We start from the raw sequence: 13,230 nt of genomic DNA on the forward strand, positions 1-13,230 counted from the left end.
CAGGGTGCACTGGCCAAGGAAGGGGGCATGGCCGCGGAAGAGGGCATAGGTTGGTGAAGAGGGCACTGCCTGGATAATGTGGGCCTTGCTGGGAGTGGGGGGAGGGCCTGGTGCTGCCCACGGAATTCTGCCCAGCAGAAGGCAGCAAACAAACCAGCAGAGTCCCATTTTACAGGCTTCTTTCTCCCTAAATACAAGAGAAATAACTATTTCTGTCTAGGGAACCCTTAAGATCTCACTGGGCCTGTCCCAGCTTCCTCCACTGGGTCTGCCTTCAGCTGGAAGGATGGGGAAGAGTAAACCCAGGCCAGATTCCAACCAGGCCCAGAGCACAAGCCAAGAAGGGGCCTTCGCTGTGGGATCTGGCAGGACATGAGGGATTTGCAGTCTGTTCCATTTTGTAACAGTGACCACAGTCACTGAGGACAGTTGACTGTTCTGGGCAATTGTGTGTGCAAAAGCCATGGGGTACTGTTCCCAAAGGGGTTCAATTCCAGAAGCAGCTTTCATTCATTTACTTACCATTCTTCATTTACTCCTCATGATCATGCACTTTTGCCTTAGCAGCCAAAGACAAGGACACCTATCTGGATTTGAAGCCCAGCTCATATACCCGCTTCCTAGCTTTGTGACTTGGATTAAGTCATCTAATCTTTCTGGGCTTCAGTTACCTCATCAGTAACATGGGACAGTTAATGCCCGTCTTAGAGGTATCTCTTGGGATGTTAGGTACATTAAATGAAAATATGTATAAAATGTGCAATAAATGTATCATTACCTAGGGGCCTAACACTATAACACTATCAGCTGTGGCAGCAACCACCCCTTCACTCTGTCTACAGTAATTTTGGAGCCACTTGGCCTCTTCCCGCAGGTCCTACAGTGGAAGCCAAAACTTCTTGGGCTGCAGCGTGAAAGCAAATCCCACTGGGGCTTACCAGAGTGTCCTCTTGGGGACAGGGGGGCCTGTGTGCGGGGACTCCTCAGGCCAGTCAGTATCTTCCTTCCTTCCACCCTTTTTCTACACACACACATAGACATGCGTATTTAAAAAAAACCAAACTGGTATCATTCTATTTGGACTACTTTTTTTTTTTTAACTTAACAATACATTATAAGCATTTCCTTCTCTCCTTAGTCTTCAATACGATGATTTGAATGCCTGCATTCTAGCCTGTGAATGTGCCACAATTTATTTGTCCTATTCTATTGCTGGACATTTAGATTGCTTTCAGTTTCTCACTGCTACAAATATGCGACTGTAATATCCTTGTAGCTGAGTCTTTGTCTATATTTCTGATTATTCCCCTTTGATAAGATTTCTAGAAGTGATCTAGGTCCAAAGGAGAGGCTTTTAATGCATACTGGTAAATTGCCCTCCAGAAAGAGTGAGCCAATGTACACTCGCAGGGTGTGAGAGTGTTATTTTCCCATATAGTTGCAAACACTGAAAATTATCATCTTTGCTCATTTGTTAGGTGAAAGATGCTGTATTAGTTGACCCTTTGTTGATTACTAGTAAGGTAGAATATTCCTCTAAGTATTTGTTAGCATGTCTATTTCATTCATGCTGGAACAAATAATTCTTAATTTATTGCCTGTTCCTGACATTTGCTTAATTTTTTATGGGTAAGTTTGTCTTCTTCTTACGGATTTTTAATAGGTCCTTCCACTTTTCATTCGGATATTTTTTAAAAACAGTTTTTCCCGTACATTATTAGGCTCTCAGTGTTGTTTCTGACTTTTTGCGTGTGCTCAAGTTTAAAATTGTAATGGGGTCTATCTATCGATCTTTTTCTTTATGGTTTCTGTCTTGGTATCTTGCTTAGAAAGGGCTTCCCCATCCCGAGGTTGGATCAATATTCGTATATACTTTCAAGTTTTTTATGCTTTCTCTTTATATTTAACACTATTTAACATATCCACCTGGAAATTACTTGGGTGGAAGACAAGGACATAAATTGATTTTCTCCAATTATGGTAATTAACCAGTTAGCCCCACACCACTTACTGAATAATCCACCATTTCACCACTGATTTCAAGTGCCACCTTCCACATATATGACATTCTTATGAGAGGGTAAATCTCGTTTCAGCCAGTCACACAGAATAACTGCATTCCAGTGACCTCCATGTGAAACTGCCAGCTGTCCATTCATCCATTCACTCCATATTTACTGAAGAGAATGGTGATAAACAGTAGAGGTAGAGAGATAAAGATCCAGTCCCAGCGCTCACCATCTAGTAGAAATGGCAGATGGGAAAATAGACAGAAATAAACAGAAGGCAGCATGACCAGTGCTGTGATGAAAGGAAGCACAGAGGAAGGACACTTCATCAGACCTGGGGTGGCAGGGAGGCTTAGGAGGAGCTCGCAGAGGACACAGCCAGAGCAAAGGCAGGAGTGAAAGAACAGGGTGTCGGGACTTCCCTGGTGGCCCAGAGGTTGGGACTTTGCCTTCCAATGCAGGGGGTGAGGGTTCGATCCCTGGTCGGGAAGCTGGGATCCCACGTGCCTTGAGGCCAACAAACCAAAACACAAAAGGGAAGCAGTGTTGTAACAAATTCAATAAAGACTTTAAAAAAAAATGGTCCACATTAAAAAAAAAAAAAAAAAAAAGAACATGGTGTGTCCGTGTTCAGTGGAGCTGGAGGATAGAGGTGACAGGTGAGGGAGCTGTGGGAAAGAAGCTGCAGAGGGAGGCTGGCATGGTCTCGCAGCTTTAGTAACCATCGGTTTTACTCATAATATTACAAATTAAATAAATACACATTGAATGAGATACCATTTTTCATCAGTCAGATTAGCAAAGAAGTCAAGTTTGATAATATGCTGTGTTGATGGGAGAATGCAGAAACAGGCATTCTCAAACATACTGTTTCCCTTGTACATGACTAAAGAATATATTTTAAATGATACTATTGGTTGCTTTTGAGGAGGGGGACCAAGTTGCTGGGGGAAAAGGATGGGACGGAGCTTTGCACTGTGTGATCTCTTAAATGGCTGATATTTTGAACTATATGAGTTAATCAATAAATCTAAACCTAACTAACTCGCTAAATAAAACGCACATAGCTTTTGAACTGGCAGTCCATATCCAGGGACCTATACTACAGGTATACGTATTATACGGCAGTATATTTCAAGGCTATTCATTAGAGTGTTGTTTGTGCAAGTAAAACTCTAGATACAACCTAAATATCCTCAGTGAGGACTAGCTGAGTAAATTTTGGATCATCCATATGAATTGTTTCCTCTAGGGAGAGGGAAAGAAATGGGTGGGTGGGAGGAGGAAGGTGTTGAGCTTTTTCCTTTTAAACTATGTCCTTCGATAGAGTTGGATTTTTTTATTGCAAGGCTATATATCTCCTCATTCTCTCTCCTGCCAGCCCCTGGCAACCAACATTCTACTCTCTGTCTCTCAATTTGACTACTCTATGTACCTCATATAAGTGGAATCATACAATATTTGTCCTTTTGTGACTGGCTTATTTCACATAGCATAATGTCTTCAAGGTTCATCCACGTTGTAGCAGGTGTCAGAATTTCCTTTTTAAAGCTGACTAATAGTCCATCGTGTGTATATACCACATTTTGTTTATCCATTATACCATTGAATTTTTAAGTAGAAAGTTGTATCTATGTATCATCTAAAACCTAGAAAAAAATGATTTCAAAACACTATTTCCTTTCTTCCTCTTCCTCTGGGATAATTTAAATATCATAGGAATTATCTGCTCCTTGAAAGTTTGAAACAGTCCATTCACTTGTGAAACTGCGCCTGGGCCTTTCTTTGAAGTGAGACTCTGACAGTCAGGTAGAGTCCTTGGAAGAAAAGCTATGCTGTGTAAAACAACCATAATTTATCTAAAATAGATAGGGACAAAAATTAGACAAAACAGTCAGGAGGTAAAGAGTAAATGTGAAATTTTTCTTATCTCTCAGAGGGTGAATCAAAGATACCATTTCAGTTTTGAAGTTGAAAAACTGAGAATTGTAGGCTTAAGCGTGGGGCTTACCGTCATAAAAATAACCACCAGTAGAACTAAAAGCGAATTGCCTATGCTCCCATTTAGAAGATTAAAAAAAAAAGAATAAAGGAAAGAGAAAACCTAGCCCTTGGAGCAACAGATAGAAAACAAGGGAAACAGAAATAGTGAACTGGCCTTTTGTCATGGGGTCGGGGAGGGCGTGGGAGGAGCCAGGTAGCTTCTGCCTTTTTTTCCTGGCGTCTTCATTTTTACTTTGGTTTAAATTATTTTGCATATGGAGATACCAAGGTTGTGCTCTGCGTCTGTGGCCTGTTCCTACTTGGAAAAAGAAGACATCTTCTTATCTCATTTTGATTCTGTTTTATTTCGGTGGGTATCTCCTAGGGGGATTATGCATATGCTCATTAACTCAGCCATCAAGTCCCAACTTGACTTTGAATAGGAAAGATGTGCCCCTTAAATATGTTTACTGCTCCTGAATTAATCTTGCCAAAACAGTGTGTTAACCATTGACCTAGATGATCTCTGTAGGCCCTTCCAGCTCCCTCTGTGCCTGTCTTGGTTTCTCTGTCTCTCTATCTCTCTGTCTCTGTCTCTGTCTCTCTCCTTCACACACACACACACACACACTCACACAAATCTAGGAACTGTCTCTGAACATTGTGTATGACCCCACAACACTACATGGCAGAAACAATAGGGAAGCAGTCTTGGTTTGGCGTAAGAAAGAAATGTTTTGATAATCAGAGCTATTCAAAGATATGAAAAACCATCTCACAAGGTGGTGAGTTCTCTGTTATTGGAGATGTGTAAGCCCAGGCTGGATAGCCACCACCTCAGAGGTTTTCAGGCCATTCAAGCGTCTAATGGGGATTTAGAAGAAATTTGAAAACAAAAGAGGTTTCTTTTACTTAGAGGTGGGGAGTGAGCCAGAAGAGAACCACAGAAGCCCCTGGGCATGGGGAAGGCCTGGGCCGGGAGCTGGGGGAGCACTAAAGGAGATTTGCCAGGCCTCTTTTACTCAGTTGAGTCCTCTTTCTAGGACCACAGAAATGTTCATCCCTCCCCCAGGGATGGCCCTGATGAGTCTTGAGTTTGGAAACACAACAGTATTGTGGAGCTGCAGGAATAGCCTAAGGTGGAGACACCGCAACTGCAATGTTGACTCCAGCCCTTGTTCCTAAGTGCAAAACTACCGGTTGAGCGGGCTTGCAGAGTTGCCCAAGGGACCTGTTCTAATGAATAGCCTAGAAACACTGGAATACATTCTCAAGTGTGTAAATAGTGCTTCTGACATATTTGAGGGGGCTTGAAAACAGTTTAAGTATCCTAATCAGTTCAACCAAATACACTGAGTATCTCTACTAGCAGGCACTGCTGGCTGGGTAGGGGCCCCAAAATAATTAAGACTGAGTTTGTGCTCTCCATGGCAGCCTCACGGCCTCGGAGATGAGAAGCACACAAATCCAAGTGACTGCCAACCCAAGGCCCAGCCTTAAGTGCTGTGGTCCAGTTAAGAAGATGAGGAAGTGAAGTGGGAATGCTCTGGGCCAGCTTGGAGTAGGGAGGAAGAGGGAACGGGAAGCTCGGAAAGTTCATCTCAGATTTAGGGGGGAAGCCCTCAAGGGAAGAGCGTCCCAGGCTGTGAGGTCCCCAGGAGGCAAACACCAGAGGTGGCAGTGGGCGAGACACGAGTAAAGAAGGGTTGTTCGCATCTCCAGCGTCTGTTTCCCTCCATCACCACAAAAGCCTCCAATCTCCTTTTTGGGGGTGCGAACCCCTGTCACCCTCTTGGGGTGACAGCGGTTCACCTCCAGGACCCTCCCCTTTCAGGTCTGCCAATCAAAGCACCGATTCTTCCGGGCCACAGTGATTGGCTCAAGGTGAATCTATGGCTTGGGCCTGCCCAATCAGAGTGAAGCCCATGAGCACACGCGCTCTGTTGCTCCTTTGAGCCTGTGAGAAACAAAATCCGGAGCCCCTGCCGTCTTGCATCTGTGGGAGCTGGCGGGGGAGGGACTGCATTGACCAGGGTGGCCGAGGTGAAGCCACCAAGGTTCATCACCAAACTGAGTCACCTCCTAGGAAGAGGCTAATAAGGCTTTCCTGGAATTGGAGGTGAGTTCAAAGTTCTTGCAAAATCACGTCAGAATTTTGTTTGAAACAAAAGCGGAAGGAAATGGGGAGCGGCAGCGGTGTTTTCCCATGTCCACGAAGCCGCTTTATCTGGGCTTCTCAGCTACCTTGAAACCAAGAACGGGCTACTCGGGGTATTCTAGCCCCTGGGGAGTGGGCTCTCTAAGGAGTAAGTGAGAACTCGGGGGCCTGTGGCAGTCTGATGTGAATGAGTGTTTGTCCATTCCCAGGAATGCAAGCATCCCTGAGGGGTCCTGGGAGTAACCGGGTTCTGATCCCGGTCATGAGTTTCTGATCATGAGCTGCCTTCCCGTAGGGCCCAGATTCAGTGACCAGCCACATCCGAGAAGAGAGAATATTTCTGCCACTTGCTCCATCCTTTGTGGAAAAAAATCTTCTGTACTCAGGAGTTAGAATGTTACCCTAGGGGCAGTAGAATCCGTTAAAAGTTTGTTTTTCAGAAGGAATGAGACATCAGAGCTATGCTTTAGAGATAAGGAATCTTAGGGGAAAGAATGGATTGCAAGGAGAGAGATTGGAGGCAAGAGGCTGATTTGAGAGGCTGTCTTTTCATCCATGACAGACGACGCTGACGTGGCCTGGGGCTGTGGCAGCAGGGAGAGAACAGGGGACCAAAGTGATGGACACTGGGAGTAGAATTAACATTTGTTTTATGAGGAGGGTAAAGACAAAGACAGGATCAGAGGTGATTCCCTGGTTTCTGGCTGGAGTATCTCAGGAAGAGGTCCACTGAGATAGGCCCTTAAAAATCCCTTCAATTACCAATCAAGTAGAGTGTCCCCAGTTTCACATATACAACCTTTGTACACTAAAGCTTTTTGTACCTCTGAGCCAAACTGAAAGGAGCATATGAGTGAGCACAGACTCTTAGAAATGATACACAAGAAACTCCAAGGAGACCAACTCAGCAGCTGAGAATAGGGTGTAAAAGCACTGATTATTCAAAATATAAATAGAGTTTAAAATTTTAAGTATATAATCAAATTTTAAGAATAAAAGCAGTACGGGATTTCCCAGGTGGTCCAGTGGTTAGGACTCCACGCTTTCACTGCCAAGGGCCCGAGTTCAATCCCTGGTCAGGGAACTAAGATCCCACAAGCCACATGGCACAGCCAAATAAATAAATAAATAAAAGCAGTAGCAAGACAAGAGTGTGTCACCCATCAGTAGTCACCAAGCTGAGAATTTTTCAGTTGATAATAATAAGACAGGAGCTTCAGCAGGACAATGCAGGGAGGGCTCTACACCCTTCCTCCTGTAGTTCTCTAGTAGGTAACTATTTGACCACAGTTCACAGCCTGTCTCTTTGTCATACACACATCCCACTGCTTTCAAGGAAAGCAAATAATCCTCAGAGACAGTAAAGTCTAAATTCCACATCTTTTGGTTAAAATGGTAAATTGTATTTATTTTACTATAATAAGAATCATATTATATATACATATGTATACATATACATTTATACAGTAATATACATACAGATATACATACATGCATATATAAATGAAACACTAAAAAGCTACAAGCCAAATGTCAGCAGTGAATTGTGAAGTCTGAATTGTGAGATTATGAGATTTTTACTTTCTTTTTTTTGTTTTTGGCTTTGTAGGGTCTTTGTTGCTGCACGAGGCTTTCTCTAATTGCCCTGAGCGGGGGCTACTCTTTGTTGCAGTGTGCGGGCTTCTCATTGCGGTGGCTTCTCTTGTTGTGGAGCACGGGCTCTAGGCGCGCGAGCTTCAGTAGTTGTGGCACACGGGCTTAGTTGCTCCGAGGCATGTGGGATCTTCCTGGACCAGGGCTTGAACCTGTGTCCACTGCATTGGCAGGTGGATTCTTAACCAGTGCACCACCAGGGAAGCCCGAACACATTACTTTTTCAGGGAAAAATAAGTGTGTTTCTTTAAATCCACTTGAGTTTGCTTGAACAGGCTCTTTGCTTTGGCCAAGGAGGAGGCAGGCCCTAGGGGCAGATGCACGTGTGTTCCACCGCAGGAATTTCTCCTCTCCAGGCCTGCCCTCCACCTTTACAAGGCGATTTCAGGCTTGCAGAGCTCATGAGGAGTCTCTCGCTCACACGTGGGCATTGTCGGAGGGCACGTACAAGGTCTCTTTGAATCTCATAGATGAATTTACAGCCGTTTCATGAGGGATTCCTCCCGATGGCCCCAGAAGCTATGTTGGGACTGTTCTGCCTGACTTACAGCCAAGAGTCATGTCAAGGCTGCGTGTGGCAGCAGCACAGTGCGGTGGGAAACGTGACACAGACGAGTCAGCCGTGGAATTCTGCAGTGTGACCATCAGCCCAACACTCCCCCTCTCTGGCCCTTCCTTCCTTCATTGCTAAGATGAGGGGATCATTAATTCCATTAAAAGCAGTATAATTTTTTCCTGAAATCGGACCCACAATGGATTTTGAGTTTTGCATCATTTGCAAAGCAGTTTCTGTTTCTTTCTTCTGCTTCTACTGATGCAGAGACCTGAGGCCCACTACAATGCCTTGTCTAAAAGCAGAACCACTAAACCTTGGTGACACAAAGAAATTGCCGCAGAAACTTTGAAATTTAAGAACTTTCTGTTTTGCTTTGTTGTTTGTTGTTTTGACTTTTTACTTTGAGCCAGGTCAAATTTTTAGCCTTGATGTATTTCCCTCACTGATCTTTGAAGAGAGAAGGGAGGTCCCCAGAGGCCAAGGTGGGGAGGGCGATAGGCAGACAGGATGGCAGGGAGCACCGCTTAGAGTTCTGTTAACAAACAAAATTCACCTGAGTGAATTTGAAGATCAATTGGCTTTATTCAGCAATTCACAAATGGGACAGCATCCCATCCACCAAGTAGTGAGGAGCTCCAAGGAACTGTACAAAACGGAAGGTTTTGAAAGGCAGAGAAGGGGTGGGACAAAGAAGTCATCAACAAAATAAGGGGTTATTTCAGACAGAGGTCACCTTCCTTTTGGGGAAGGCAGGGGTCTATGTGGCAGACTACCTCACTAGTGCTGGCCAGGAAATTCCAGACTGACTGGTTAAAGTCACTTTCATGGGATGGGCTAAAACTGCAATTTGGTTACGTATTAAGTCTTGGTTTACTGATGTGGGGCATAGCACACGTGACTTCATTTTGGGTCTGTTGTTTCTTTGTTTAACAGTTCTATTTGAGTAGAATAGGCATGGCAAGAATAAACACAAAATGTTAACAGAGGGCTTCCCCGGTGGCGCAGTGGTTGAGAGTCTGCCTGCCGATGCAGGGGACACGGGTTCGTGCCCCGGTCCGAGAAGATCCCACATGCCGCGGAGCGGCTGGGCCCGTGAGCCATGGCCGCTGAGCCTGCGCGTCCGGAGCCTGTGCTCCGCAACGGGAGAGGCCACAGCGGTGAGAGGCCCGTGTACCGCAAAAAAAAAAAAAAAAAAAAAAAAATGTTCACAGGGGTTTTCTCCCAGGAGAATTATGGAATTTAATTTCTCCAGATTATTGACAGTGAGCATATATTACAGTTTTATTTTATATTGTATTTCAATAAAAATCAATCAGTGTAAAGATTCCTAGATACTGTGAGACTCATTAAAATCATTTTGTAGTATTCTTTTCTGCAAACAAAAGACCTTTTTAAATTAAGAAAAACATCATTTAAAATTGCAAATGCTTTTCTTTTTTTAATGAAAAAACAATTAGCCATGACTTTTTTCCAGTGAATAAAAATTTCCCTAACAGGCTTGCTCTAAATGTTAAATTTTAAAAATTTCAGTATGGTAGTGCTACCTCCATACACAATAGCTAGCCTGATTAAAAGTTAAAGTCTTTCTTAAAACACAGAAAATCATTATAATGAATAATTCAAGTTAAAAAAATTTTAATTCAGTGTTTTCCTAAAAGTAGCTTCATATTTTAAGTACTCATTAGAAAAACGAAGCTGCAAAGTAATTTGTAAAATGAGACGACTACACATCTATCAGAATGACTAAAAATAAAAAATGATGACGACACCAAATGCTGGTGAGGATGCAGAGAAACCTGATTGCGCATACACTGCTGGTGAGAACGCACAATGGTACAACCACTCTGGAAAATAGCTTCTTCACAAACTAAACATACACTTATAATATGACCCAGAAATTGCACTCCTGGGCATTTTTTTCCCAGAGAAATGAAGCCTTGTGCTCACACAAAACACCTGTATATGGATGTTTATAGCAGGGGTTGTAACAACCCCAAACTGGAAACAGCCCAGATGTCCTTCAACAGGTGAATGGTTAAGTGAACTACAGTACATCCATATCATGGAATCCTAGTTAGCACTAAAAACGACTGAAGTTTTGATATATGTAAAAACTTGGACAAATGTCCACTTTCCTCATTTGTAACAGGGAGGAGGTTGTCTCAAGAGCCTTCCTGTTTGGGAATTCACGATACAGATGAGCAGAGTGGGGCAGGATGAGAGCATGTTTGAAAGAGCTTAGGGATTTTATTTTACTTTATTTTATTTTTTAGAACTTTTAGAGATTCAAAATAATCAGAAGGAAGTGGCTTGATGAAGGCCAACTGTCATGCTTCATGGGAGCCCATTTTGGAAGCTGGGAACCCAGGAGAAGGGGAGTTTAGGGTAGGTGCATTCTGTTGGCACAAGACGAAGTCTGCTCAGCTGTAGTGAACTTTAAGGTTGTTGCTTTCTCACACTGAGATGGGACAGGGTGGATTTGAGGCCTAAACTGAAAGGATTCTGTGTTCCCAGGAACATAAGGAAATATCTTGTTCTGATACACAAAATTAAGGGTTCATCAGTCAAGGCAACTAAAGAACTGGAGAGAGCCACATTGCCTCCTGAACACTGGGAGCAATGGGAAGTCCGGTGTCAAGGGCACATTCATCTGGTGTAACAGTATTTGTCATGTGATTCTCAAGCACGACCAGTGTCTGCACTGTGTTCAGGCTAGGAAGTGAAGTACGCAGTTCAGAGCCCACGAAAATCTCCACAAGCTCAGTTGCTGCACATGATGCACCAAGGCGGGATTTTACATCCGGGACAGGAACCCCGCTAAAACCGGAAGCACCCCTTGCTACGGGGTCTACTGGGGGCATACGTAGTGTCTCCCAACAGCCAATCCTAGTGCCAGGAGTGTTTAGGAGGCGTAGCCGTGGAGAGACAGTGGCCAATGGCAGAGAGGGCCGTTAATAGAGTGAGGGCAGCCGCGGGTGAGGGGAAGAGAGTACAGCCGCCACGGGAGGCTGAGGAGCTCTAGCCGGTTGGGTGGTTAGACTGTTGACGCGAACTGTAGCGGTACTTCAGCCACCAAACTTCGATTCTCGCCTGCCCTTAAACATCATGGGAGATGCACAGAGTGAGCATCAGCGGATGTTACGACGCCACAAGCGCGAGAAGGCAGAGCTGCAGGCCCACATTCAGGGCATGAAGAGCTCGGTCCCCAAGAGGGACGAGAAGAGAAGAAAGCAGTTGCTCCTCGATGTGGCCCGCCTCGAGGCCGAGATGGAGCAGAAGCAGCAGCAGGAGCTGCAGAAGTTCCAGGAGAGTTTCCCTGATAACAGCAACCTCGATTCAGTCACTGAAGATCTGGGCAAGCTGGATCTCGAGGACAAGCCTCCTCACCTCTCGAGGGCACAGAGAAGGCGCGAAAGAAAGGTGGCCCTCGAGAGAGAAAGGCAGGAGAGGATGGCCAAGGCTGAGATGGAGCATCTGGCCAGCTTCCGCCATGACGAGGAAAGGAAGCTCGACGGCATCCTGTGGGCCAGGAATCTGGAGATGAAGGCTATCCCGGCCGACGGCCACTGCATGTACCGCGCCATCCAAGACCAGCTGGTGTTCTCCGTGACCGTGGAGAGCCTGCGGAGGCGCACCGCCGAGTACATGCGGAAGCATGTCGAGGACTTCCTGCCCTTCTACAGCGACCCCGAAACCGGCGACGCCTGCAGCCGCGACGACTTCTTGAGCTACTGCGACGACATCGTGCTCAGCGCGTCGTGTGGAGGCCAGCTCGAGCTGAGGGCCCTGTCGCACGTCCTGCAGACCCCCATCGAGGTGATCCAGGCCAACTCGCCCGCCGTCGTCTACGGAGAGGAGTACACCAAGAAGCCGCTCACCCTGGTCTACAAGAGCTCCTCCACCTGCGGGGAGCACTACAACTCGGTGAAGCCGCTCGACACCGGCTCCGTCAGGTGCCTGGCCTGCCGTCTCTTGTAGGCCCGCTGCCGCCATCGCCGTGGCGGCTGCCGTTGGAGCCGAAGCTGCCGCCGCCGCGTCTCCTCAGCAGGCTCCGCTTTTTTCCTTCGGTTTTCTCAGGGTTTTGTTGATTCATTTTACTCAGAGTTCACCCCCTCTCTCCACCCCCGCCCCCCCTTCTTCCTCCCTCGCTCTTCTATCCTCCTCGATCGTCCCTGGGTTGCTTCTTTCACGGGGTTAGGGGAACCGGAGGCCGGTGACCAGGAAGACATCTGCACCGTCCTACCCTAGCGGAGTGACTATGCCAAGTTCCCACCTTTCTTGCTCCGCGGCATGTGGGGTTGGGTCTTCCCCGACCAGGGCTGGAACCCGTGTCCCCAGGATTCTTAACCACTGAGCCACCAGGGAAGCCCTAGTATTTTGTTTTGTTTTTTCATAAAACCTTGTATGGTTGCAAATTAATGACAGTTGTTTAGATGTTTTCTGAATTCTAAATAATGTTTGTTAACTTTAGAAGTTAAATGTAAGCGTTAAATGTAGAAAGTAGATTTACCGAAACTGATAGGCTAGATAAGGCTTGCTCTAAGATGTGAAAGATCTCAATTTAATTTCCTTTATTAAATATAAGAAAGGACATGACTTTATTCAAGTAGTTGATTCATTTCATTATATCTGCAACTGATGTGAAGTAAGAAGAGACAAACTGATAGGTAGTTTAACTGACTGTGAGGGGTGACATCAACTAGTAAGTTTCCTTTATTCTCAGACATAAAAGGGTATAACGCTGTTCAAGCACTTGGTCCACTTTGTTCTATCTACAACTGGTATGAGTGTGAAAGATCTGAACTTAGTCGTTTTCCTTAATTCTTAGAGATAAAAAGTATTTAAAGAGAGATTTTAAAAAGTATTAAAGT

At 45.2% G+C, this 13,230-nt stretch overlaps 1 protein-coding gene across 1 annotated transcript; it reads left to right on the forward strand.

The window, feature by feature from the left end:
* Nucleotides 1–10,284: 10,284 nt before the first annotated feature.
* Nucleotides 10,285–12,337, forward strand: LOC309796192 (OTU domain-containing protein 6A-like; the record flags this gene model as incomplete). Its single annotated transcript, XM_082609250.1, has 1 exon — nt 10,285–12,337. Exon 1 carries the CDS (start codon nt 11,465–11,467, stop codon nt 12,335–12,337), a length of 873 nt encoding a protein of 290 aa, XP_082465376.1. The 5' UTR covers nt 10,285–11,464.
* Between the last annotated feature and the right edge of the window lie 893 nt (nt 12,338–13,230).

The sequence above is a fragment of the Mesoplodon mirus genome (genome assembly GCF_964341445.2).
Source record: "Mesoplodon mirus genome assembly, chromosome: X".
Classification (NCBI taxonomy): Eukaryota; Metazoa; Chordata; class Mammalia; order Artiodactyla; family Ziphiidae; genus Mesoplodon; species Mesoplodon mirus.